At 39.5% G+C, this 27,204-nt stretch overlaps 1 protein-coding gene across 1 annotated transcript in view; it reads left to right on the top strand.

The window, feature by feature from the left end:
• SCFD2 (sec1 family domain containing 2) overlaps nt 1–27,204 on the top strand; it is a gene marked incomplete at its 5' end in the record, with an annotated part of 195,842 nt that overhangs the window by 59,991 nt on the left and 108,647 nt on the right. The window contains one exon of the mRNA XM_083860859.1: nt 18,879–19,128. Within this exon, the coding sequence (XP_083716985.1) occupies nt 18,879–19,128 (250 nt within the window). The remainder of the gene's footprint in view (nt 1–18,878; nt 19,129–27,204) is intronic.

Here is a 27,204-nt window from a genome sequence, read left to right as displayed (position 1 = left end):
TATAAAATCTCATTTGGAGATACCTAAACACCAACTCAAACCTGAAACATGTTTAGTTGGGCTTAGAATGAAGGAGAAAATATTCTCCTGACTCAATGATGAACTTCATTTCTCTTTTGGGACATGACTTCTGACACAGAGCGAAGGCCAAAATAAAACCCAGACTGAGTGAGGGCCCCGACTTAAACCTGCTTTTAATTAAGCCTTGTAAAGAAGCTTTTCTGCTAAAACTCTCAGGTTGAAGAGTTCATGCAAAAAAATATCCCTGTGGCTTATGAACAGCCGAAGTAGGGACATTCAAACCTACATTTTTGAATAGTTTAATCCAGAAAAAATGCAAGTGAGAAAGTCCATATTATTTATTTAATGCAGTTTTTATCAGATCACTCCTTCTCCAGTTATTTTCTTTTTCATTGTTATGTGTGTTTCAGTTAAAACTTGATGCTGCTACAAGATGTTTTGATATTAACAAACATGAAAATGAAATTGTTTTGGTTTCCTTTTTTCCTAATTGCACATAAATCTAACCCAGTTCAGCTGGACACAGTTACAGAGCATTAGACATGTAATACACATTTTAAATCAGAATCCTTGTGCCAAGGCAAAGGTCAAAGTAATTTTCTTGTTTGTTTGTTTTTAAAAGGATTAAATAAATGTAGTTTTACCACAAGGAAAATGACAGCCTCCATTGCTCACTTATGGCTTTGAAGTCCACATTTAAATGAGAGAAGACTATCTTGTCTGGATCAGTGGCAGGGATAATTTCAGAAATAAAGGCTGTGTGTTTTCTGTGCAAAATGATGGCTCTTTGTGCAAGATGTCTGCTGAATCACTTACACTATCACCCCCAGACAAGAGCTTATACCACATTAAAATAAAGTTGTGGCTTCAGTGACAGGCTGTAAACAAAAGGGGTGGGATACAGTTAATGGCAGCAGCGTAGTGCTAAAGAAAAATAAATAATTCCCTTTTACTTGCAACTGGCAAATGCCCAAATGCTGAAATATCATCAGTCATCCTTGATGACTAGATGAGATCATAAACTGAATAAGGAAAAATAAACTTGAATTTAACTTAAATTGTGATTGGCACAGTAAAAATTAACTTTTACCCTAAAAAATGTTTTCTTCTTCCAAAACATTCCTAATTGCAGCCTTTCCCAACTTTTCCCCACCCATTGCAGAAGTTCCAACTGCTCAGTGTTGGTAATGTCAGACTTCCATGTCTGTTTCAGCATGTGCTTTTAGGGTTTTTTTTTTGAGAAGCAAGCTGCTTTTGCATTTCTTCCAAAAAAAACTTAAGTGTAGTCTTCATATAAATACTGAACATCATATTATTTATAACCTCATAATTCACCAGTCTAGCAGCTGAATAATGTAGCAGGCATAGAAGACTGAGAAGCAAAGGGTGTTATACAGACCAGGAGAGCCATTCTGACAAAAATCTGTTGGGAAAAAAACTTCCTGAGAAAAATACATGAAGTTTCCTATTCAGTTCTTCACGCATCTACAGTTTACTATGAACAAAATACATGCTCTAGGGAACAGTTATGTAGTGTCAGGAAAATTGAGTTGATATTTTAATTTTTTACAGCTGTTTGTGTTTTGCACCATGATTTTTTTAAAAGTGTCTATATCATATCCCTGGAGACAGTTGTTTGTTCTTCATGAGTGGATAGCTTTAAATATAAAGGTTAAGTTTTGGAAAGTTTGAGACCTGGTAAAAATAATACTAAAATTCCACCAATAGTATGAGGTCCTGACATTGTGAAGTCAGCTTTGAAGCTTACAGATGCAGCATAATTTAAAAGATAAAGCAGTGTATCACAAATATTGCAGTCAGGCAATGATCATTACTAATTATTTGAAAAACATCAGATGTGACTGGAAGAATCACTTTGACACTGATTTTGATAAGCAAGGAAATGTAGTTTTCGACCATTGGTTTAAAGGCAGTGTTACATCCTGGCTATTCATGGCACATATCAAGTAAGCTGACAATATCAGTCTCATTCTTAGGGGTCTAATTGATGTCAAATTGGCAGAGATTGAGTAGTATGGGAGCTCAGGCTACCTCCTAACCTCCAGAGCTTTTGCATACTTACTTTATCAGTTGTGTAGATAAGGGCTTTTGCTTCACCGTGCTGTCAATCTGGTCTTTGCTCTAAGATGAAAACATGGAATTTAATTATGTAGCGTGGTCTTGGGTTCAGCGTCCCCTGTGATATCAGATGTATAAAGGGAACCTCTGATGGTAATCAGAGTGTATTACTGGTGAGTGTTGGGAACAGACTATGTGAGCGATCTTTTTGATACATACACTGAGAGCTTGGTTTTCCCCCCCTTAATAAAAAAAGGCATAAATGCTGACTTAGGATTGCTCTGATTATGTTGTGTCAAAATGGTGGATCAGGCATGCTATTTGTTTATTTATTTGCATAATAAGATTTGGGGGGAAATCTGTTCTAGACTGAGTTAAATTTCTGCTAGCATATGACGATGCCCTGTTATTTTATATGGAGAGAACTGTAAGTGGAGAACTTCTGATTTTGAAGGAATGTCTTTTGAAGGCTCGCTGCTCATTGCAGCTTGGAGGGATGCAGCCAAAATAGTATTTGAACATTTTCCCCCTCCTGTTATGCATGTCAGTTTTTTGTCTGTGTTGGCAGGAGATTCAGTTTGTGGATAGATGTTTATCCTTTTGTACGTGATCACATTAGTGTAATCATTCTTGCCAAAAAGTGGAAACATAAGTACACAAGGTTTTCAGACACCCAGAGTAGCTTTTGTGGACGTGGAAGATTTAACAGTAGTCAGTAGGGCTGTCTCCATGGCCAGTGTAGAAGTATTTGGATGTGAGAACTGTGGGCTTTGTGGCTGTGCTGTGCTGTTGTCAGGAGAGGGAAACACGACTGCCATGCACTAAGGCCACATGGCCCTTTTAGGGCCAGAGTGTCTTTTGAAAGGACCAATAGTAAAGGTTAATTGCAACACATTGTTCTGGAGTATTTTGTTTCAGTTTTGCTTTACTGAAATTAACCACATAGTTCCTTGAGTGGTTTGATATAGAGATTTAATAACCTTGTCTTCTAAATTCGTGGTATATTTGCATGAGATATGTGGCTAGTGAAACGTGACCTAATTCAAAACTGAGAACTGGTGGAGTGCTTCTTTTGTCCAATTCTCAGTTATTTTGCAGTTGGCTCAATGTTTGCTAGCCTGTACTGAAAAGAAGAGCTGAGAAGATGGTTGTGCTGGTTCCAAGGAGAACTTCTTACAGCTGAAAGCTGAGTCAGCTCTTGCAAAGCCCATTGATAACTCAATCTCAGGATAAAGAGTGAGTTTGGAACATCCCAGGCGCCCAACATTTTTTCAAATCAAGAAATTTTACCCATTGTTTTGCCATTGCCATTAGCAAAGTTACCTTTGATGTGTGGTTTCTACATTCCTACCTCCAGCATCAGAGCCTGTTCTGAATTTCATGGCCATGGCACTAAATATTCTAAATTTAATAGTAGTCTTTACACAAAACAGCATGAAGGACTGGCTTTTGTAGCTCACCCTTGTTCTTTTCCTGATGTTTGGGTTATTATTGGTCACTTGATTGTTGATCAGTTATTCTCAGGCTGAGTGTTTTGCTTTTATTGCAAATTTTCTATTGCTCTGTGCCTGAGGATTTACCCTTCTTACCATGATTTTAATAGCTTCACAGCAAACGTTGGTAGATCCATGTATGGGAAGGATAAGGGTATATTCTGGAAGATTAAATGAGTAACAAGTATAACCTTCAGGCATCTTCCATGAATTCAGCCCTTCATTTTAAAAGCAAAACACTGTCATTCCTGTTGTAATCTAGAATTTTAGTGACTTGTTTGTTTGTGGGTTTTTTGTTTTGTTTTGTTGGGTTTGTTGTTTGGTTTTTTGTTTGTTTGTTTGTTTGCTTGTTTTTGTAAAAGCAGTAAGAATTAGGGGTAGCTGAGGGGTTTCAGAATTTTTTACTGATAATATTTTTTTCTTTCAGTAACAGCAAATATATATTTTTCATGTCCTTCACTTTACCCATATGTACTAAAAGGTTGCAAGTTTTAAATTATCAGTAACTAGAGTAAAACCATCATTCTTATTCTTCAATGATCCTCTGGGAATCTGGTACCAGAAAGAAAGATTCCAGGAACCAACTCTCCTGCAGGAATGAGGAATTCTGATTACTTGCTTCAGAGTACTTGTCCACTCCGTGGACTGGTTTGAGGGTCACGATCTGGCAAAGACGTTTTGCTCCCAAGGGAAGTGGAAGCTGTTGAGGCCAGTGGGTAAATTTAAGTAGCTTCATTTTTCTTTTCTAATGCTTCTGCCGAGGATCATCTAAGCCCTCACAAAAGTTGTGCTAAATAAAAGGAAACCATTGCACTTAACATATACATTTGCCTTTAGTGGCTAATGGAACATTCACATCATCGTTCACTTTGGACATGAAGTATAGCAACTTCTGTTTTTTCTTCAAGGAATTTGGTTTGTCGGGGAAACATCTGGTTTATGTAAATGAGCAGGGAATTCGATACCCGAGAAGGTGATTGCAAAATAGCATCTACGTGGTCTCTGCATCAGTCATTGAATTACCTTCTGCAAAAATAAACAACTATTACACCTATAATTGCTGTCCCTTTTTCAGTGTGCCGTGTTAATGAACATGTTTCGCTCCTGCGAATTTAAAGTAGATTTTAAAAAAGAAAAAAATATTAAAGAAGAGAGCGAAGCAGCATGCCCGTAGTAGAAACGACGTAGCAGGATTTTCCTGATCTTGTGTAATTGCTGCCGAGTTCAGCCTGGATCAGCTTTCCCGGCGCGCCTTCGTGCCCGCCGCGCTCCAACAGCGCCACCTGCAGGCCGCGGCCGTCACCGCTCGGGCCGCTCCGCCCGGGGCGCCTGGGGAATGTCCCGCCGTGGGGAGTGTCCCGCCGTGGGGGCCGTCCCGCCGTGGGGAATGTCCCGCCGTGGGGAATGTCCCGCCGTGGGGGCTGTCCCGCCGTGGGGAGTGTCCCGCCGTGGGGAATGTCCCGCCGTGGGGGCTGTCCCGCCGTGGGGAGTGTCCCGCCGTGGGGAGTGTCCCGCCGTGGGAGTGTCCCGCCGTGGGGACTGTCCCGCCGTGGGGAGTGTCCCGCCGTGGGGACTGTCCCGCCGTGGGAATGTCCCGCCGTGGGGACTGTCCCGCCGTGGGGACTGTCCCGCCGTGGGGACTGTCCCGCCGTGGGAATGTCCCGCCGTGGGGACTGTCCCGCCGTGGGGACTGTCCCGCCGTGGGGACTGTCCCGCCGTGGGGAGTGTCCCGCCGTGGGGAATGTCCCGCCGTGGGGACTGTCCCGCCGTGGGAATGTCCCGCCGTGGGGACTGTCCCGCCGTGGGAGTGTCCCGCCGTGGGGGCTGTCCCGCCGTGGGGGCCGTCCCGCCGTGGGGAATGTCCCGCCGTGGGGACTGTCCCGCCGTGGGGAGTGTCCCGCCGTGGGACCTGTCTCGCCATGGGATCTGTCCTGCTGCTGCGCCTTCCTCGTCCCAGATCCCGGTCCGCGCTCCAGCATGTGGGGCCGGCCTCCTTCCACACCAGCGGAGAGGTCTGCGCATTTCTCTTTGCTCTTCTGCATAAAGCGAGCTGGAAATTCACCTTTATTCATTCAAACACAGACAAGCAGTTCTTACGTTAAAGTTTAATTGTTCTTATTTCTTTTAACTTTGCTCCACCTCGGCCACGTCTTATTAAAATTATTTTGGTGGCATTTCTCTTGCATGTTTTCTGATGTGAAAAAACAAATCAAAACCCGCTTATCACATGAATCATTGTTAAAGTCAGCAGTAGTCCTCTGTGTAAAATCTGCCAGTAAAAGCTGGGAGGATGGGGATTAAACCTGGAGCACATTAAATTAGTTCCAGTCTATCTCAAGCAGGCTCTGCATTGCTTGCTTAGGCAGGCAAAGCGGAAACAGGCAGTTTATAACGAGGCTGGTTTAAAAACCGTGGGGTTCATTTGAGAAAGATTTATATCCCTCACTTATATAAACATTACAAATGTGGGCTGCAAGCAGGAGGCAAATCTTTATCAAAATCTCTTTAAGAGCTTTTTCATTGTGAATAAAATGGACAGCATGTACTCTTGTTTGAAGATTCGCCAATATCTGTACACCGATCTTTTCTCAATGCTCTTACTAATTAAAATGTGACTCAGGGTAGGACAGTGAGACCACCAAGCAGTAGTTTGCTAGGGTTTGACAGAAGTGGTGGTGAGTGAGCTGGCAGAGGTACATTATTTGGAGGCAGGAGAAAAGATTGTCCTGAGACTAATTTAGGTTTTTTGTGGTGATTATGAAAATAAAAAAAATAAAGGTGAAATTTTAAAGAGAAACAACTGTATCTAGATTTATCTCCACCCCCCCTTCCCATGTTGCTGTTCTTAAACAGAGCAGAGATATTTTGTGGAGTATGTGATCTTTGCTAGGGCCTGCAGCACTGGGAAGATCAAAGATTCCTGTTTGCTCCAGGAAAACTAAAAGTAGTGTGGGATGTGAGGGTCCCAGGTGAGGACTGGAGTGCTACTCACATTGTAACATTTCTGGGTAACTTAATTGTGATGATATTGTTTTGAAAGGTTGTTTTTAGAAGGAATAAACATACATTATGCAGTAAAAAAAAATAAAATTTAGTAATAGCACAGTTATTTCTAGCTTTTGCAATACCATTTTACTGTATTTAGGGTACATTATAAGAGTTGTTCAGATCTTGGATTTAACAGAAAATGATTTTCATATTTCATTTTGATGTTAATAAACAGTGTCTAAAAGAGTTTTGTAATACTACTCTGCCTTCCAAAATAGGATCCAAGAGTCAGATAAATGATTTAAAGTATTTTGTGCATTACAATATATAACAAAAGCCCTCTGGATTCTCTCATCAAACTAGGCTGTCTCACACCTCCTTTTTTTGCTGTGATGGTGTCTCCATATAGAATATCACTTTTGACCCAAAAGTCTGATTGTTGTGTCCTGAGAGTATACGGTTGAGTATATTTCTAACAAACCTGACAGACAGTTTGTTAGAAAAGTGGAAGCTTTCTGTGCAGTGAAATGAGTTAAGAATTTTCTAGTGATTCTTTAAGAAGAAATTTGGATTTTTCTGTTGTTACAGTGGTATGAGTATGCTACAGTGGTAAAGATTGGACACACTCCCTTCCTGAAGTGTGGAGAGCCAGATAAGAAGAAAGAAATCGCATCAAAATGCTATATTTTGTCTCTTGTGAGAGCTGTGCAAGAGGGACTGTGAGACACATAGACGTACCCATGCTGGCTTTTGAAAAAAGAAGCCAGTTGATGGTGAGCTCCGTTCTCTGACAGCTTGATGGCTGTTGAGGCTCACACTGAATAGGTTACAGTGGGCTCCAGCGTGCCTCTGTTGTATTGGCATCAGCATGCATTGACTCACAATGTAGCAGGGGACTGTAAAGGGAATTGTTAGTTACACTGAATGTTATTTTTCATACCCAGGCCTCACCACAGGCTGAGAACTCAAATTTTTGTTTGGTAGCATGGGAAGCTACCACTTCTTACAAGTGTAGAAAAGCAAGAAGCTCACATTTGGTCTTGGAGCTGAGCATTGGTCTCCAGAGGATCAGTCTAATGCTGACCACTGGGCCAGGACTCCTTTCTCTGTTACCAAAAATCACAGTGAGTAACTAACTGAAAAACATCTTGGAACCTCACCTTCTAACATATACAGCTGAATTTGTAGGGTTTTTCTTTGTTGAAAAGGTTTGGGGCTTTTTTTTCACTGCATATAATTACTACCTGTTTTTTGCCTGTTAATGATATCTGAATTGTATCTCATGACATGTTGATACTCTCCTAAAATATTTTTTTAAGAAATAGTTAGCATATAAGTAGCTTAGGCTAACTTTGGTCTTACCTTTAAAATGGGGTTTTTTTCCTAGTTAAAATGAGGTGGAATAAACATTTGTTCACATCTTTACAGTGAAACTTGGAACATAAGAAATGCTTTCTTCATGAAGCAACTAGGAAATATTTATGAAAATAACTGAAAACTTCTGAAGTCCTTAAATGTTTGAGATGACATGCATGATTTAAATGTTTTTAGATATTGAGACCAGATGTCCTGTGCTACAGTCGTCTCCCTTTGCACAAAGGGGCTATCATGAGGATAGCTATGCTGACTCAGGCGTTTGGCTGAGGGGGAGGAAATCCCAGGGGGACAAAAAGTGGGATTGTTTTTCAAGTTGTAGCTCATGCTGGACTAACGGATGGGGAGGAGGTGTGGCAGGAGTAATCCCTGGCAGCCAGGTTGCCCTCACATGGCCCTTGCAGCTGGTAGTGGGAAAGCAGTCTGACATCTTTTCCACCCACAGCAAGAAGCCAACAGCAAAACCACTGCTAGTGCCACCCAGCTGGCCTGGCTTCACACAGGGATGATGGGAACACTGAAAGAAACCAAAAGAGGACAAGACTTGCCACATGCCAACCAGAGGAAGGACACTTGGGCCAAGAGGCAAAGAACATCATGACTGACAAGCAGGTCTTGCACATATTCTCTAATAACGAGCATCCTAAAAATTCACATATCCACACACAGGTGTGCCCAGTCCCGGCTGTGCAGTCTGGTCACCACTGCAGGTGAATACCAGCACAGAAGATTCCTGCCCAGTTGGGGAGCTGAAGAGACAGCCTGTAGGCGGTTGAGTTAAACTGTGCTTGGAAAGAGAACTGTTAGCTTCTAGAGCAGGAAAGCATTTCCAAATTGGGATGAGAAGATTAAAAGAGTGGGATTTCAATAGTGTTTCACCATAACTGTCATTTTGCCTATGCCTATATTTCACTTGATGTTTAATAATAGATACATGCTTAGTAGTTGTTGCTGCAATTCACACATTTAGAGGGAAATATATGTCCTTTTCTTTGAAGTATGACTGTTCTGCCATCTGCTGCACTCTGAAAGATGGTACCCTGATTAGTTTTTCATAGTAGTAGAAAACTGGACAGGAAAATTAAGGTTTTAACCTGATACATTTCACAGGATGGAATGAGATATGGTTGTATAATTAACTTTCTTTTATTCTCCCCACCCTGAAGAGGGGAAAAAATGTTCTTCCTTGTGCAAATCACGCTGGAGTGAGCATCCTCTAATGAAGATGTCCTGTGAAATGAAAGATTCCTTCCACACGCAAAAATGACCCAGGCATTCCTAAGTTATAAACTTACTTATACATGACATCTGCCTTTAATCACCATGAAAGCCTGAATCCTGCTTGAAGCATAGTGAGCCTTGTACAAGGGCTAGAAATGTCAGTACTCTATTGTGATAACATTTACTGCACTGATTAACAGCTGTGGTGCTTTGCAACGGACTGATAATCTGCCTTCATGTGTCTTTGTGTTGCCGTTGTGTCTCCTTCCTGTGGTTCCAGCTGGAGCTATGGACAGAGCAGTGGGATATCCTCTGCAAACCTCTATTATGTCTCTGTCTATCTGCAAACCAAGGTGTAAAATATTTCAAATACAATGCAAAACATTTTCAGATTAGCTAGTGTTTAAATTCCTATAACAACATGATCTGGCATCTAGTCTCATACAACTATCTCATGCAAGTTGATGTTTTAAATGTCTTTCAAGTTTCTTGACTTGTAGCAGTTTCAGTTACTAGTACTTCAGTAAATTCCAACAGTTTTTGGTTAGTGGTAGATTTTCACCAAGTTTCTTGGCCTCTTTTTTTAAAAATAAGGGAGCAAAATAGAAGGGATGGGGAGAATGAATGCTACTTTGCTCAGATCTGTATCCATTTCCATTGTAATAGCCAACAGAAAGTTGAATCTCAGGGATAATGCAAAATGGAGTATGTTTTTGATCAAGATAGTACCCTTATTCAGAATATTTTATGTAATAGTATGAGCTCTAAGCATCACTAAAAGATATCACGTGTTTGTTTAGCCCAGCCTTAGTTGAAATCATGATTTGAGTGATGCTTTGGTGCAAACTGGCATTGTGGCTTGTGGCAATATATGATTGATATCCTGGTTGTCTGTTAATATCAAACTTGTAAGGGCAGAAGTTGACTGGATTTATTTTGAAAAGTCTGATGGTAAGATAACACACTTAAAACCAAAAAGTTAATAGCACTTAGAAAATTAATGTCTTCCAAATGGACCCAAATAGTCATGCAAGCTCCAAACTCCTTTTGTTTATCACTTGATATGACTGGTTTTGCCATTTTACCCTTGCCCCCAGCTCTCATTTTTCATTTCTGGTTCCAGTGTCCACCATGGTCTGATCCATCACCAAAAGTCCAGAGGTTTTCCTGCAACCCTGAGGATTTTCTGTAACATCTCATGTTAGATTAACATAGGAGTGAAGGACAATGCATAAAATGAAGGTTTGAGAGAAAAGAGATGATAGAAAAGGCAAGAATCTGAAGAAAAAGCACAAGATGGGCTTGTTTTGACTGTCAGTCTCCTTTTATGACTCACTGCTTACAGCCTTCACAGCATGTATTGCCTTCATCCTTTCTGCTGTTTCTGAAGTATTTTTCCCTCACAGTTCACAATTCCTTTTACTGCAATCAAGAACCATGCTAAACGTTTATAGTTTTATTCACCAGACATATTTAATGCACAGTATTCTATTCCATGAGAGCACTGAGTCTGCTTTCTGTTTGTTTTCTGCCCTTTTACCCTCAAAAGTCTTTGTGAAATGTGCTCACCACTGAGAACTGGAACTCACCAACTTGAGAACTGGAAAAATCATAGTTTCAACTTCCCTTGTTCCTCGTGTGTCTTTCTTGACTAGGTTCAAGAGCTGTCTCATACTGTGAAATTCTCTTCTGTCTCAAGAGACATATATAAACTGTTACTCTTCCTTTTGATAAGGAACTGTCTCCCACTATGAAGAAGTTTACTCTTGCAATTGTTTTGTAACTCCTTTCAATATTACCTCTTGTTTTTCACATCCTCTTAGAAATATGGACTCTAGGCCTCGGCATGATATATAGGAATTAATCCTGACAGTGCCACATACATTAATCTTGACAGTGAATCAATCCTGACAGTGCTACATATTGCAGTAAGCCTGCTTTCCTACTTCTGTCCCATGGATACTGTATTTTATAGTTATATTGGTCCTTTTGCCATGGCCTTGATGTAAGTATGTTTATGGACTGGATGAAAAATGCAGCTAAGCTAGTTTGTTTAACAAAAGAGTTCACTTCTGCTCAGAAGCAGCTGCCTACAGAAGATTAAGAGAAGAGGACAAGGTTATATGATATTCTCCCTGTTCCAACCATTATGAGTTCTGTAACAGTTACGGTTTCTGTGTATTTACTAATATTTGCTGGAATTTTTTTCCCTGTGAGATTTCCCATCATCTTTGTGAGCCCAAGTAAGAATTTAGCAGCACAACAACATTTGGCAAATTGCATGAGGAAATACCTCCATTTGATTTGCTCTTTAAACTGGCTCCTTACCAGCTTTGTGTATTGCCTTTTTGTTGTTGTGGTGAGACAGAGTGAGCAATTATTCCCTACCTGCCTTCTCTAGTCTACTCATGATTTTTTAGACCTTTTCCCTCTACTGAGTCATCTGTTTTTCTAGCCTGAATGATTATAGCTAGTCATCTAAGCAGGAATTCTTTTCTTTGTCCTGAGCATCTCCCAAATATTTTTCAGTAATCATCTCGTGGGACAAAGTCGCCTTCTTCTGCAGACATGATCTGCACTATTGAATGGCCAAATCGGTTATATTATATTTTTCTTGATTTATACCCCTTTTGTTTTCTAACCCTCTGGATTCTTATCCCTTGCTTTGTAGTGATTGAATGCTTTCCCATTGTTTCCCTCAAAGTTGATACGAGTTTTAACCTCATAAGATACTATGCTATCCCTGTGCCCTTTTCTCAGTTTTGAACCCATACCATCTTCTGGCAATTTTCTCAATATTCCAAGACTTAGAGAAACAAACATCCTCAAAAGCCATACACAAAAAAATCCTGACATGCAAAGCACCAAGATCTTTTTTCTGGTACAGGTTTTATCTTGATACTGCGTGTATTCCTTTTTAATTCTTCTGACCCTGTTTTTGCTGTGCTGATTCATGTTTTTACCAAGTATGTCTGTAGAAGCCATCACAGCTAAAAGCTTTGACTGAGTAGGTTGGAAGTATTCCCTTTTTTAACCTGCTGATGAGTCTCTTATGTCAGACATGATGTGATTTAAGTAAAATTCTCCTTATCCCTGCAGAGCTTCATCTAATAAAATCCAGACTTATTAATTATCCTTTTTTTAGTACACTGTTGCTTCTGAGCCCCCATGAACCCATTAAAATATCTTAACACAGCTGTACATGCAGCTGATCTCCAAAGAGAGAGGGAAACACTGGACCATACGATGTAATGATACATTGCCCAACAGCATAACTCATTATGATGAGGAGATTTTGGGGCTGTGGAAGAAGAGATATCAGTGGGCATTTGAATTTTCTCAAAATGTATTAATTTTGCAGTACTGACATAATGACAGAATCTGCTGGTCGTAGCAGAAGAAACAAAAAAAACTGAAGAAGTTGTAAGACAATTAAAACCAGGAAATTGTTGTCAACCAACTGTGGTGCCCAGTGAAGACAGGAGAAATGTGTTAAGAGGAAATCTTAATTATGTTGTTCAAAATATAGTTTCTTTTATGTCCTAAGGATATTAGTTAGAGAAAAATACTGGAATATATGACTTTGTCTGTGGGATCCAGATGGAATCCAATTGCTTAGGTCATGATCATAGGCTTGGGAGTTATTGGCAGAAAGAACTGTCCTGGGCTTTGCTTTTGTTTTGGTTTTAGAAATGATAGGGCTTGAAGAGCTTGTTTTAAATGCTTGTGTTGTTATCACATATTAGCTGTTAAGTGTCAGTGCTGTGTTTCTGGAATTATGCAAGACACGTCAAAAAAATTGTCTCTGACCAGAAGAGCTTACAAATGTTATTAAAAAGTTTTATGTTCTCAGTAATTTTTTCTTGCCTTTGGCTTGTCACTGCATTCTGTAGCAACTTCTAACATCCTGGATAGATATTCATCGCGTATATGAAAGGGCTGTTGATGTCTGTCGTGTTGACTGATAGACACCAATTAAGCATCTGGCCGTATGACAGTGTATTGAGGAAGTCATTCAATGAGCAGGTGATTATTTTATGATTTTCTTGTATGCCTTGGCAACCTTAAACTCTAGTTCATCTAAGCTTCATGCCAGGACTGTTGCGTAAGGAGGCAGTCCAGTCTTTGTCCTTCACAACTAGTGTGTTTCTGTGGCCTAGCAGTAAACCCAAGCAGAGAACTAGTATGGTTAAAATTATTAGTTTTAATGCACAGTCACAGAAACACTCTAGCAGGTGCAGAAGGAAGAGGCTGCTGTGGTGAGTGGAAGGCAAGAATGAAGTCTAATTGGGAGAGCATGGACATTGGATAAATGTGAATCTGTATCTTTGACCGCATGAGCCAGGTTAAAAATAGATTCTGGAAAGCTTACTCCTTTTATTTGTAAAATTTTAGGGTGCTGTCTCTCTACAATGAGAGCCTGAAAATTGTCTCTACAGTTTTGAGAATATAGTTCCTTGGGCAATGTTTAGTGTAGGTGATAAATGCAGAAAAGAGAGCAAAAGATCAGTTTGGCTCTGTAGGGATATTTCATGAAAACAGAAGAATCATTAAAAGTAATGACGAGGAGACAGGTCCTAGATTCTTTTACTGTTTCCTGTGTCTCTCAATAGCAGTTTAGTTCTCCATTGCTTTCTTTATATGTGTGTTTTTGGTGGGTTTCTGTATCATTTATCAAGCAAATAGACAGATGCTGCCATTAAAGAGAGGAAGATGCAGTCTCTTGGTATTAGCAGGGGCAAGTCATAAAGCTGTTTTGGTCTCCAACAAAAGGCAATTGATGTCTCTCCTGATCTTTAATAGCATATGCTTTTTTAAAAAAACTGGAGGCAGCCATTTGCTGCCAGCATCTTACACCTCCACTCTCAATCTGCTGTGAGTTCACTCAATGCTTTGTCTGCTTTCCCCTACGGCCAAAGTTTGCTCATTCTCCCCATAAAGAAAGGCTCTGTCAGCCCCTCCCCAGCTGGAAGCATAAGTCTGAGACTAAAATTTTACACCCTGCAAAAGCAAATATATACACAGTGGACTTTGGTTATCTAAAATCATCTGTCTGAATAACTGTATGCTCTATATTTTGACATACACAGATTGAAGTGTTTCCTAATGGTGAGAGTGTGGTACTTTGAAGAACTTACTTTTTTATGTTGTGTTCTGAGTTTCTTATTCTTGAATCATATCCTAGAAATATGTAAAGAGAAGACAAAGCAGAAGTACATTTTTATCAAAACCTGCCTAAGTCAATAATTATAAGGATTTCTAGAGCTTCATATGCTGAATCATAATTTGAATGGTAAGATCATACTTAACTGTGTCAAATCACTAGTCACCTGTAGGCCATTTAATAAAATCTAAATACATGAAGTAATTGTTTTGCAGGGAGTACAGACATCTTCCCAGCCATATGGAAATTATGTGCAAATCTCAGACAGCCAAACAGTGTAAAACAGCAAGTAGGAGAATTGCAGCATTTGATTTATGGGCAGCTGAGCACTGCAGGCAGCAAGGACTCCTCCTTAGCTTGGCAGCGCCTGTTGTTTTCACTGAAATTACTATTGCTGCTGAAATCTATTACCATCAAAGGATCTGAGCCAGTTTCACATACTCATGAGCTCCTCCTTTGGTGCCATTGTCACTTTCAGCAGTTACAATGTTCTTGCTTCTGTCTGGACAGTGGGAAAGTTAATATGCAGTGTGGCAAAATCACAAACCACAAAAAGTCAAGCCCAGGTAAAACATGAAAAATCAAATAGGGCAACATTGGAAAGCTGCTTGTTCTGCATCTCTTTTCTCACCTAAGTTATCAATAAAAGGAGCTGTTATTAAATAGGCCAGTCCAGGAGCATGGAACAGCAAATTACCCAATAGCTTGTGAGTTTTCACTGATTCTTCTGCGGGTTTTACCTGCAGCTGGGTTTTGGGGTTGTTTTTTGGTTTTGGTTTTCCCCAATAAAATTTTTATTTGTATAAAGCTGTGTGGTTCCCATTCCAAGTTCTGTTTAACTCATGCAACCTCTGAAGGAATTAAACATGTTTTGCTTCCTGAACGGAAAGCCACTAGAATATTTACATAGTGAAGTAGTCTCTCAAGATTTATTTCCTCCTTCCTCCTGCATTTTAAAGAAAATAAATTCCACTTGGTTGAAGTTGATTTTGCTTTAATATTTTTAATGACTAGTTGAGGACACTGGGCTGGAAGCACAGGGGTTATAGTGCTCAGTTCTCTTCTAAGTTTTGTCAGGTTAATTCAAGTAAACTCTGACCCTCCTCTTCTCTTCCTCCCAAACTCACTGTGTTTTCTATTGTGTAAAGAAGTCTAATGATACATATGGCTTTAGATTCTTATGGGGTTTTTTAATACTGAAAATAATGCCTCTCACAGAATTGCAAAACATTTTTTCTTGGGTTACTACACTTCCTCCTAATTCCTGTAGATCCTATAAATAAGATTTTAAATAAGAATTTGAAGCACAATGTCATGTTCACTGTTTAAGCCCCCCAAAAATATGTTTGTACTTTCTTCACTGTTCTCTCATCTGCCAAAATTCAGGTCTTTTGCAAAAATCAGCAAATTGACATCAGTTTATTTATCCTTAGGGACATCAGATTATTACACTGCTTAAGTTCTAAAAATAAGTAACTAAAGAGGGTGGAGGAAAGAGACCGAAAACAACAAAAATCTGTCACAAACTCTCCCTGAATTCTGGAGAATATATGATTAGAGCATTAAAATGTCCAAACAATGCAACCGAGCAGAGAGTGTTCGAGCTTGGGTCTTTTAGCTGGCTCTGCATTAAGCAGCATTAATGTTTTTATACAGTCTTTGGAAAGCTCAGAATTGACCTGTTTTTATTATTTTTATTGGCTCCCTTGATGATAGACGAATGGGGCTAACTTGAGGCCAACACTACCAGCAGGAAATTTGGGTCATGGGTAGTTACATTTTTAAAACTTGTGTTCTAAGGCAGTTCAATCAGGGTAATTGATTGATTGTTAGGTGGTGCAGGGAGCCCCTAAATCACTGGAGGTGGCCAGATAATGACAATATGCCAGTAAATTTTGTTTGAGGCAAATTTCCCAGCTCCCTGTGGAGCCATGCTCTGCAGTGGGCTTGCGAGTCCCTTATTTTTTCATGCACTGTCCAGTCCAACTGGCCTGTTTGGAAAAAATAGCCTCTGAAACTTAGAAGTTCCATTTGAAGTCCTCTGCAGTGCCATTTCCCAAGAGATAAGGGGAGAAACATTCCAGGGAAGTTCATACCCCAGAAAGAGCCTATGTCCATTCTGAAGTTAATGGTTTATTACAGCTCTTTAATTTTTTTTCCTCTTTCATTTTTACTTTGAAGATAAGAGGTGGCAATTGTTACTTGAAGTTGTTGAGTTTTACCCTATCCTACAGTAAATCACCCCGAAAGTTTAGACGTGATTTTTTTTCATCATGTATGTTTGAAAGTTTGCCAAAGATGCTGTGCATGTGTAGGAGGTACAATCCTCAAGCAGGAGCTGTGTACTCTACTGTTCTATACAGCCATGTGCATCCTCAGTGCTCCGTGCCTGTGGATAATCTGTGCATGCAAAACACAGCTTTTTCAAGAGCTCATCTTCAGTGGTGTAGCAGCATGCTATGGCGTGTTTAGAGAGGGAGTGAAGTAGACTTTGTGTGTTGGGAGGGGAAGAGGGGAATAGATGATGTGCCAGTAGATAGTAGATGAAGTTCAATAATATCTGGCATAGGTCTTGACTCTTCATAAAGATGAATTCAGGTTACTATAGACTGAAGTTTGTCATCTATTCCAGAATAACTCCACATGTAGGTATATCTTGATTTCTTAGATTTTTAGGGCTGATTAGGCTTTTATTCATTGCAGATGGCGTCCTAATGATAGATGCATACCTCTGAATTCCTTGAAGCTTTGTCTTTTTCCATCTTGGGATCTGAAAGGTTTGTTATTTATTGTACTGGCATTCAGAGAGAATTTATTTGTGTCACTTTTCCAGAAGAGGTAGTACTGAACGAAGGCAAGGCTGAGTTGAAGTCCAGGAATCAAATAGCCTTGTGTTGAGGATGGCCCAGCTACCAGTACATGCCAGCCTGGTGCCAAACAACATAGATTTGCTTCCTGGGTGGAGCAGTGCTTGGACTTCCTGTGTATGTGATTTAGCACTCCTTGCCCAAACACAGAGGGTGCCAACCCCTCCTGGATTTCAGAATGTTCCGTCTTGTCTCCCACATGCTTTTGACCACTGCAGCTTTGTAATTTACTGCTTCGAGTCTGCAGTTGCACTTACTGTTAGGTTTAGTGGATAGTTAGAAAATTCTTGTCCAACATATGTATTTGAATGGAAACATAGCACCTGACCACACTGAAGTCCCAGGAAAGATGGGTCCATGGCAAAATTTTATGTCAAGAGCAGGGGGGGAGTGGGGGGGGTGGTGTGGTGCAAAAGTCCACAGAAGTGTAGTTTCTTATAGCAGAGCCTGGAAAAATGTTTCTTGAAACTTAAGTAATTCATGCTTTCTTAATGGTCAAGATCTCTGGTGGATCAGTATAAGTATAAAAATGACAGTTTATGAGACGTTTGTTAATGTTTCTGACTGACAAAGAACAATTAAAAGTACAACCAGACCCCCTGAAGTCTTGTATGGAGTACACCAGGAGATAAAGCTTTCAGTTTTTGTGTTCCTAAAGATATTGCATGGTTTTGCTATTGTATAAATTTGTGTCTTTTCCTAGTATGGTTGATTTGCATTTCATTTACTTATTGTGAATCAATTTTAAGGGTATATAATTAGCTGTGGTTCCTATTTACCATGACTAGTCTGTGTGAAGTTACTGTAGTAACAACCAAGAATAAATGTTTGCAGACTTGACTCCTTGGATAACAAGAGATTTGATGTTTCACTGTACACTACAAACTGACCCACAGGTTTTCACAGGGGATCTTTTAGGTGATCACAAGACAAGGGGCAGGGTACTGGTGTTGCAGGAGACCTCCTGGATGGATCTGAGCAATCGCTACCACCAGGAGAGAAAGACTTCTTTCCTCCCACACCTCCTTCCCCATACCAGAGCAGAGTGTTCCTCCTGTTTGCCTTGCAGTGTTCATACCTCTCACCTGATCCTGCTGCTGAGTTCACAGCTAAGCCAAAGCAGAAAATTAGCATGTAGAAGTTTCATCCACATGTGTTTGTGGGCAATGAGGGTGGCAGTTTGATGGTACAGTTAGTCACTGGCCTGCTCTGAGTGGCAGAGATCTGCACAATGGATTTAAATGCCAGGCCCTGGTGTTGCATGATGTTGGTGTCAGCGAGTCAATGGCAGCTGGACTTTGAACTCCCTGTTCATGTACAAAATCAGACCAGAGGATGAATCCTAAAATTTAGAGGAAGTGTTTTATCTTGTGCTTTGTACCATTTCTACCCATACCAAGGGATGGATGCTCTCATCCTCTCATCATACTGGTACTTGGAGAAGATCTAATCATAAGGCTTTTCAAGTGCTAAAATGCTGCTATCATGAATCCCTAAGAAAAAACACATAGAAAACTAATAAATTTGTTGTCTGAGCAGCAAATAAATGATATCACCATCTACTAACTACTGAAAATGTGAATATTGAATGATGTGCCACATGAGTATGTCTGGTCCTAACTTACAAGCACTCTGGAGGCAATCTGACACAATCTTCCTTCTGTTTTTCAGACTATTGGTGAGTCAGAAATGCCCAGTGTTTTGAACCAGTTATTGCCAATGATCAAGTCTTACAGTGAAAGGACAAAAGATGATTATGCCTGTGAGGACTTCTTTGTTTTGCTGATATACATATATTCTGTGGTTGGAGAAATCAAATGTGGAAAAGAGCTGGACACAGCTGAAGAAGAGGTGAAAAAGGCCCTAGTCAAGGCAATTTGTGATGAGCCAGAGCCATCTCCTTTGTTGCAGAAAATTACAGGTAAGATTCTGCTTGTGTGGTGAGAAATTGGATGTCTGGGAACTTGTGAACTGGGAGAAATGTATAAAAACAGCTTGACTTGTCTGTGGTGCTGAGAGTACATGAGTAAGCACAAGGATTTCCTGGAGATTTGTTCCATCTCCTGTGTTCATATATGCCAAATGCTGACAGGCTGTCCTTGAAGAGTGCTGAGTCTGATGAAAGCTCTACAAGTTGTTCTTTTTGTTAAAGGTTGGCTAAGTTTGTGTGTTTTCATAAGGTAATCTTTTCCACAATTTCTTTCATTGATTGGTGTAAAGTTGACCCTGGGAAGTCAGAATTAATCCTGGAAACATGTTCAGTGAACCACAGTTGCTTTGTGAATACGAGGAGCTGGCTTGTCTGGCATAAAAGAAGAAATGCGTCTAAAACCAACACTGAGCTTTTTGCTGAAACAACACGAACATTAGCCTTTAAAAATAGCATGCTAAGCCTTTTTTCAAATGAGCATTCATAGAATAGGAAAACCCTAACCCCTTGTTGCTGGTATCACATTTTAGAATAAACTAATTTTTAAAAATTTAATTTTAAATGAATGAGCTGTGGCTCAGGGGCCGCCTAGCATGGCAGAGGGGGTCTCACTTTCTGCTATCAGTTTTCTTGGGTGTTTAGTAATATTGAGTAGGTTATTGACCAGGTCATCTTTGAGGTGGGGAGCATATGAGCATAAATCAAGATGTTGAGAGGAGCTTACAATTGAAAACATTTGCCAAGAATAGGCCTAAGTGGGGAGTCTCAAGGGAAGTAGAATGCTGTTGGTTTTTCTGGTACTATTCCCTGTGGACACTTCTAATTCAAAAGGTGTGGTATAATACAGGTGTGGTCTCACTTGTCCACTGTTGCTTTGAGTAAAATACTGTAATAATTAAAAGACTTAGGGTAGGAATGGGGTCAATCCGTCATATTTGCACTGTGGTGTTATTTTAATACTCCTGGCCACGGTGTCCACAGTGTTCCAGACTTCTTGTGGGCTTTTGCCTTCCTGTTTTTCAATATGTACTGCGCATCTTGTCCACCAAATGGTGCTTCCCTCACAACTTTAGTGATGTCTTCTAGTGGATGGGATACAGTAATTTCTAAATCTCTGTTTTCATATTTTCCCCTTTCTCCAACAATCAAAAAAGTTTTAAATCACAATTTTGTCAGTTTCTCTTCATTATGCTTAACATAAGTATATATAGATTTTAAGTCTCTAAAACTTAAAGCCAAGTACCAAAGAGAAGCTGAGGAGAAATCCAGTACAGGTAGTTTTAGACCAAGCCCATAATTATTATGTGATGAAATTAATTGCATAACACAAAGCCAGATCTTTACATTCTTATATTTCTGTATCTTAGCACAACTTATATTTCTGTATTTTTAGCACAACTATGTCTGTGCAATCTGCACAAGTAGATGATAGTATTGCATCCTTTTTGAAGACTTATTGCCTGACACTTTTTTGGTTCTTCAGCATTTTTTTGGTTTTACATCTTATTTATTTTGAGTTATTCATGGGAGAGGGCAAGGGAAAATAACATCTATTGTCATAACCAGAAATAAACATCGTGTTGGCAGCAAAGTATCACATGAAATTTCTAGGAATAGTCCATAGGTTTTCAAGCCTTTATTTATCCAACCATTTACTTTGTCAGTGACAGTGGAATTTGCCAAGTTTGCAATTTGTTGTATTTGCAATAATACAGTTGAATTGCAAAGACTTAAAACTTGACCAGCCTTAGACCTATTTCTCCTTGGTCTCTATTTTGCCAAGCCTGTGTTCTACAGCCTGCTGCACTCTGAACTTTAGGTGGCTTGCTTGCTACTTGAGAGGCAAAAAAAATCAGAACTGTAGGACCATCCACAAGCTTTCCTTCAAAGGCACAGCAGGACTCTTTGTAGCAGGGCTGAAAGTCAGGGAGTAGGGAGCAGTGACAATTTCTCCTTTTTGTACAGTCATAAATATAGTGCCAAGACATATTCTGCTACGAGCAGAACATCTATGAACTACAGACTGACTATTCCTTTTAGCAGATGCAGATTGTCATATTTTCACAAAGTCAACACATCTCTGCAAGTTAGCAACAGCCATGAGTCTGGACAGATCATGTTCCAGACCTACAGTGTTCTGCTCTCATTTTGTTTTTAAGTCAGAAACAAGAAAACCTATTTTTTTTTTGTTCTTGAAGGGCCACAAAAGTTAATTAGACTAAATAAATTCCAATAATGCTTAGAATTATTCATTCATGATCAGAACACAGTAAAATGCTCATGGTCTTTTGTTTTTACCTGTCCATCAAGGTAATAGGAAGAATGTTAAATGGGATGGATCAGGAGTAACTGTGCCAGTTGTTGGGTGGATTTAAGAGACACTGCCTGCTGGCTGAGTGGATTTAAGAGATGCTGCCTGCTGGCTAAGAAGCCAGCCTCATCTCCATGTTGAAGTTTCAAACCCTGCTGGACTCCATGATTGGACAGCTAGAGTTATAGCAAGAGATAGCAAAATTTACTGTTGCCTGTAAAAAAAGGCACACAGAAGAAATAATACATAGGCTGCAAATCCAAGCACTCCCAAGTTGAGAAATGCCAGAAAATAATTTTCCCATGTAACTATCATTTGACTCCTGTGTGCATTTTAGCACAGTTCTCAATTTCATGATTATATAGTATATTTTCTATGAGCCATGGCTGCATTCACTATATGGACTGAACACCACAGAGAGCTAGAACAATATAGCTTCAGTTATTCTTCACATGAGGAAGAAGTACTAATAAAGTAAGTGAGACTCCTATGATATTCAGCAAGTAACTTTGTCTGGCTCTCAGTTTGCAGCTGATGAAGTGGACTGGTGCTTTCAGCTTTGTGACTCATTTGGAACTTGAAGCAGAAAGTCATTAAATTACATTTTGAGGTATTAGTGATTATATGTCTTTGAACAGAGGGGACTTTGTGCTCTGCTTCCCAATACACCTGGTGCCTGATGTTTTTAGCTTGGGCCCAGCACTGTACTAAGGCTCTGTGGTTGATTTAAGTTGAAATTGAAATTGAAAGCCATATCTTAACTGTGGGTCTGAACTGCTGCCTCAGCTTTTTGCTTTTTTCTTTTCTGCAAAGCATGGAAGTTGTGCAGTCTTGACAAGTACACATTTTTCTTGGTTTTATTTGTTGTTCCCATAGACTCACTTGAGAAATACAATGCAAAACCTTTTAAGAGCTTTTGAAGGCTTGTCTTTTAAGATCAAATTATCAGTCAAATTAATAGGTTTATATGAGATATCTTTTATTCCTATTATACTCGTTAAATGTAAACTTACTGATGTTTGCCTGAGTCTATGCCTATAGGAAATCTCCAGTTATGTCACTACCTCACAGAGCTAGTGCAAATCTCTCCCAAAAGAGGCAGCCCACAGGTGCATAGGAGATATTTGTGCTATTTGGTGTTACCTAGTGAAACTGGACTAGTATTTGCAGCAGTGGAAAGAAAACAATTGTCAGAGACAGGACCTGTCTGTCCTATTGGCCACACTAGGTTTCCCTAAGGCGCTCTAGGTTACAGCCCTCTGCAGAATACATTAAAGATGCAGCACTTGCACAAGCTTATATTGTGTAAGAAGCACAAGCCCTTCCAATTTCCTGGCTGTTGAGTGTTAGGATACTCAATCTTATTGTTGCCTGAACATATGTTTTCCCAAATATTTGTACAATAGCATTCTGCATTTATGTAACACCTTGTTTCATTGGAGCACTAAAAAATATCCTGGAACTGTAAATAAAATGAAAATGCAGTGCATTAATCACACACTGAGTTTTAAGAAATACAATACTAATTTTTGCATGCATAATGATATAAAAGTACATTAACAGTGTCTTGTTTGATGGAACTGTTAAATAATAAGTGTAGTGCTAAAGTATCCTACCGCCTTGGGTAATAAAACTGAATGTAACAGTTCCAAGATTTCTCCTGGGTGTAATTTACCTCAAACATATGTTCTTCATCACTGATTCCAGCAGAATGTTACAAATTGGAGGGGGAAAAAAAATAGACCAGAGCATAATGGAAAATGATGCTTTTCCCAGAATGCTAGGTTTAGGAGCTTTAGGGGTGGGGCTTTTTGGCAGCTGTTTGAAAAAAAACCCTGCTGCAAAATAGCATATTTATTTTATCATCTTATCTGTTCATCTAGTTTTCTAAATGTCTGTGTAGAGCTGTGTGCAAATGCAAACGTCTGCAAAAGTAATGCTAATAGAGCCACAAAGCAGTAAAAAATTCTATTTTTTCAGCTGCACCATTCTCTCCTTTTCATCTGCAAGTCTCTGTGGGAGCTTTGTAGAGCAGATCTGCCTTCCATGGTGTGCTCTGAGGGCCCCCAGCCCAGCCCCAGCACAGGCAGCTGGCTGTACTGCCCATTTGCAGTAACTTTCACTTGGTAGGGCTGTATCAGTTGCATTCTCGTGAGTACAGGTGTAACAGGAATTCTTTTGTGCCAGGAACTGCTGGAATTTTTAATCACAAAATGGATTTCTGATCTTTCTCTTGCTTTTTCTAAATTCTGTGTGTAATATAATGGGGGAAAAGCAAACTGAGAAATCTTTAAGTAAAGACCAAAGTGGAAATGAAGAGTTCTTTTAATGCTTAGAGTCTTGCATAAAGGAACTACAAGCTCTCTGAAGTCTGTATTGTACCCTTTTTGACCTATATATAAATCTAGGGGACTGGAAATCATAAGTCCCTTTATTGTTTATTTGTCTAGAGAGACATCTGAATCTTTGGTTGTGGGGGGAGAGGTTGGATGTATTTCTTCCTCTTTTCTCATAGATTTGGGTTAAATTTGAAAGAACAGAGTAAAGGTGATGAGCCAGTGGAGGATTCCTTACCCATGGCTGAGGGGTTGGAACTAGAGGGTCCTTTCCAACTCAAATAATTCTGTGATTCTATGGAGTGTAGGCATTGCCATACTGAATTAGACACTTCTCAAGTGATTCTGCTTGTCCTCAGCACATGATTTTGTGGGGATGTTTCATATTAATGAAGTAACATGCCAATGCCAGTGTGGCATAAGTATCATTAATCCTAAAATCACTCCTGGTTTTGCAATAAACATTTGCATTCCTAAACAGAGACAGAGTTATCTCAGAGGACAGACATATTCACTTTTATTTGGTTGTGGTCTTCACTTCACTGCTGGTTTGGAGCAGTGATTTCGCAAACCTGGCTATATTATGGGTGGGTAGGTAGGTATGAAATTGGCTGAAGTTTTACTGTATCTCCTTTAGATGAAATGTAACACTTGTTTTGAGTAGAAGAGAGTTTTCCCAGCTTAACAGTAGAGGTAAGCTCAGGTGTCTGGTAGTGATTTTTTATTCATACATAAAAAATAAACCATTGTTTAAAATATAAAATCCAAGAGTGAATTCTGAGTAATTTTAAAATTTCCATGCTTTTACAGAAAACAAATGTTTTCTGTAAAGTTTGCACTAGTTCAGTGGAAGGCTAACCCCCCCACCCTTTCCTTGCATACTAGCTTCTTTCCAAGTAATCTGTGAGTTTTGCAGTAGAACTGATAGGAAAAAATAGTCATGACTTGAAAAAAATTGAAATACATTAATGGCAACATGTAGACTCATGTTGGAATGAGTTTTCCCTTTTGGGTTAGGCAACAAAATATAGTCTCTGTTGTTAGAGCTCAGTAGTTTCATCATGCAACCATGCAGGCATTATTACTGCAGCTAGAAAAAATCCAGATCATTTTCTTCCCAATTCTGAAATGAATGTTGGATGTTCAGGAAGATTTTTTTCCTGTTGCCCCAGCTGATTTTATATATACCTAAAATACCCCTCTCTGACTGTGTATGACCTCCTGATATCTCTGTTTCTCAGTATGTTTTGGAGATGATCCAGGGGAAAGCACTTGCGGTCCAGCAGTCCCAGATGGTGGTGGATCTGACGTTCAACCTGCCAGGAGCACTGGGAAGGCATGAGCAAAGCCGCTTTCCAACCGATTGAGGGGGGCTGCTTAGGGAGTGCCTGCAGTTTAATTAATCCTGAGATGCTGCCACTGCTGCAACATTTCAGTCCTTTGCTTCATGGTTACAGGGCCATTGTGCAAAAAAGGTCACCTCACATGTCCCAAGATATTTATCTGATTTACACAACAGTCAAAAGGATTCATGGGGATTTTTGTAATCTCTGCAAAAACAAGGAGAAATTGGGAATGCACTGAAGCAATGGCTCTGCTTTAGCCACTGACTTTGTAGATGCATGTATCCTAAATTTTATCAGCTCTCCTTAGGATCATTGTGCTCTCCGAGGCCACAGTACCTTTCTGCTGTGACCTTTCCAAAGAATTTTCCCATTTCTGTTCAAAATTTGTGAATTGCAAGTGGAAGATGAGTGAGCCAAATCAATTGACTGCAGGCTTTGTGTCACTGCTTGGATTCCTGGCCTGTTTTTCAGCTGGGAAACATGGAAGGGTTTCTAGTGAATTGTTTGAAAGACAAATTGCAGTACTTTCCTGATACATTTATATCTAAATTTGCATAGGCATATTTTTTATAGGTTTTAAAAATTTCAGGCACAACTTAGATATCACTGTTAAAAAGCTATCATTCTAAACATGAGAAGATGTGGTTGCTTTCTACACATGCAGGTATATTTTGTTTGGATATCATGATCTACATTAAAATCTATGGTAGAAGACAATCCCAATAGAAAGCCAGTGGCATTGAGAAATTTTTTTTTAACCTTTCATATGTTGTCTGTTTATTTTATCTTCAACACCTGCTCTCAGTTGGTTCCAAACTGGATAGTAATTTTCATTGAAGTGTTTATAACATGAAGTCTTTTTTTCTTTTTTTTAACATGAGACATATGCCTGCAGCTCTGCAGGTCACTGTCTCACTCCCAGCTTAGCAGACAGCCAACTGCAACAGGAAACTTATACCCTGCGATTTTCATTAATGATTTATATTCTTTTTCAGCATGCAATTTCAATAGCATGTAGAAGATACTTCAAATATCAAATGTATCTTTTCTTCAAGAATAAAATGAGAACAGAAGTGTCTTTAGAATTAGGCAACTTTTTTAAAGATACTTTTGTTTGTACGTGGATGGTTAAATCATTTTTTCTTCTTTTCATACAAGTCACGTCCTTGTCAAGCCTTCAAGTTTTGACATCATGTTGTAAAATAATGAGTAAATTCTTGCTATTTTGCAGAGCACACCCAGCCTGGGAAACCAAAAATTGTGAAGTATTAAATAACTGTGAAAACAAAAAGAAAGATTTGTTAGTCATCACTCATATGAGAGAAAACTGGCAACATTGATTTAGGGTTGTTTTTCTTTTGTATAAAGACACAAATATTAAGGTATTTGCTGTAGATTGCAAAATTTCACTTGGTTCATTTGAGTGCTTTCTTGTAAGAATTTCTAAATATTCTAAATCTTGTCAATTTGGTATCTGTTTTAAATTCATGATGTGTGCTGGATTGACGGCACAAGGACAGACAGCATTGCCTCTGCAGAGGCAAGGAGGAATAATTGCCATCTTTAGATTTTTCTAGTTTATTCAGCTCAGTGGTGGTGCTAATTCTCTTGAAACCATGAGATTTTGTCAGAGGTGAATGCTGTTCTTTGAATTTTGGACAGTCAACTTATATCATGTTAACAATCTCCACATATCATAATGATAATGCAATATGTTTAAATCCAGCATTTCAAGAAGGAGTCAAGCCCACACATAAAATGGAGTTACACAGTTCTGCGATACTGCAGTGTTAAACCAAAGACATATTTTTGAATTATGTACAATAACCAAGCAATCTTTTATCTTGCAAAACTTTTGCTGATAACCATTGGTCATCTTACCATCTCAATAGAAGAACCAAATCACATTCAGAAGAATTTTTAGAATTTAATAAATAGCTCAGGGATTTATGGCTTAAACATCCATCACTTGCCCATGCAGTTCACTCAGTCAGCATACCCTGATTTTCCTCTCTTCATCTCAAGATTTTGAAGACTCACAGATTTTGTCTCTGGACATCTATTCGACTGCTCA

Source organism: Zosterops lateralis (assembly GCF_965231275.1).
Source record: "Zosterops lateralis genome assembly, chromosome: 5".
Classification (NCBI taxonomy): Eukaryota; Metazoa; Chordata; class Aves; order Passeriformes; family Zosteropidae; genus Zosterops; species Zosterops lateralis.
The sequence above is the reverse complement of the archived record's forward strand: the minus strand, read 5'-3'. Positions and strand labels throughout refer to the sequence as shown.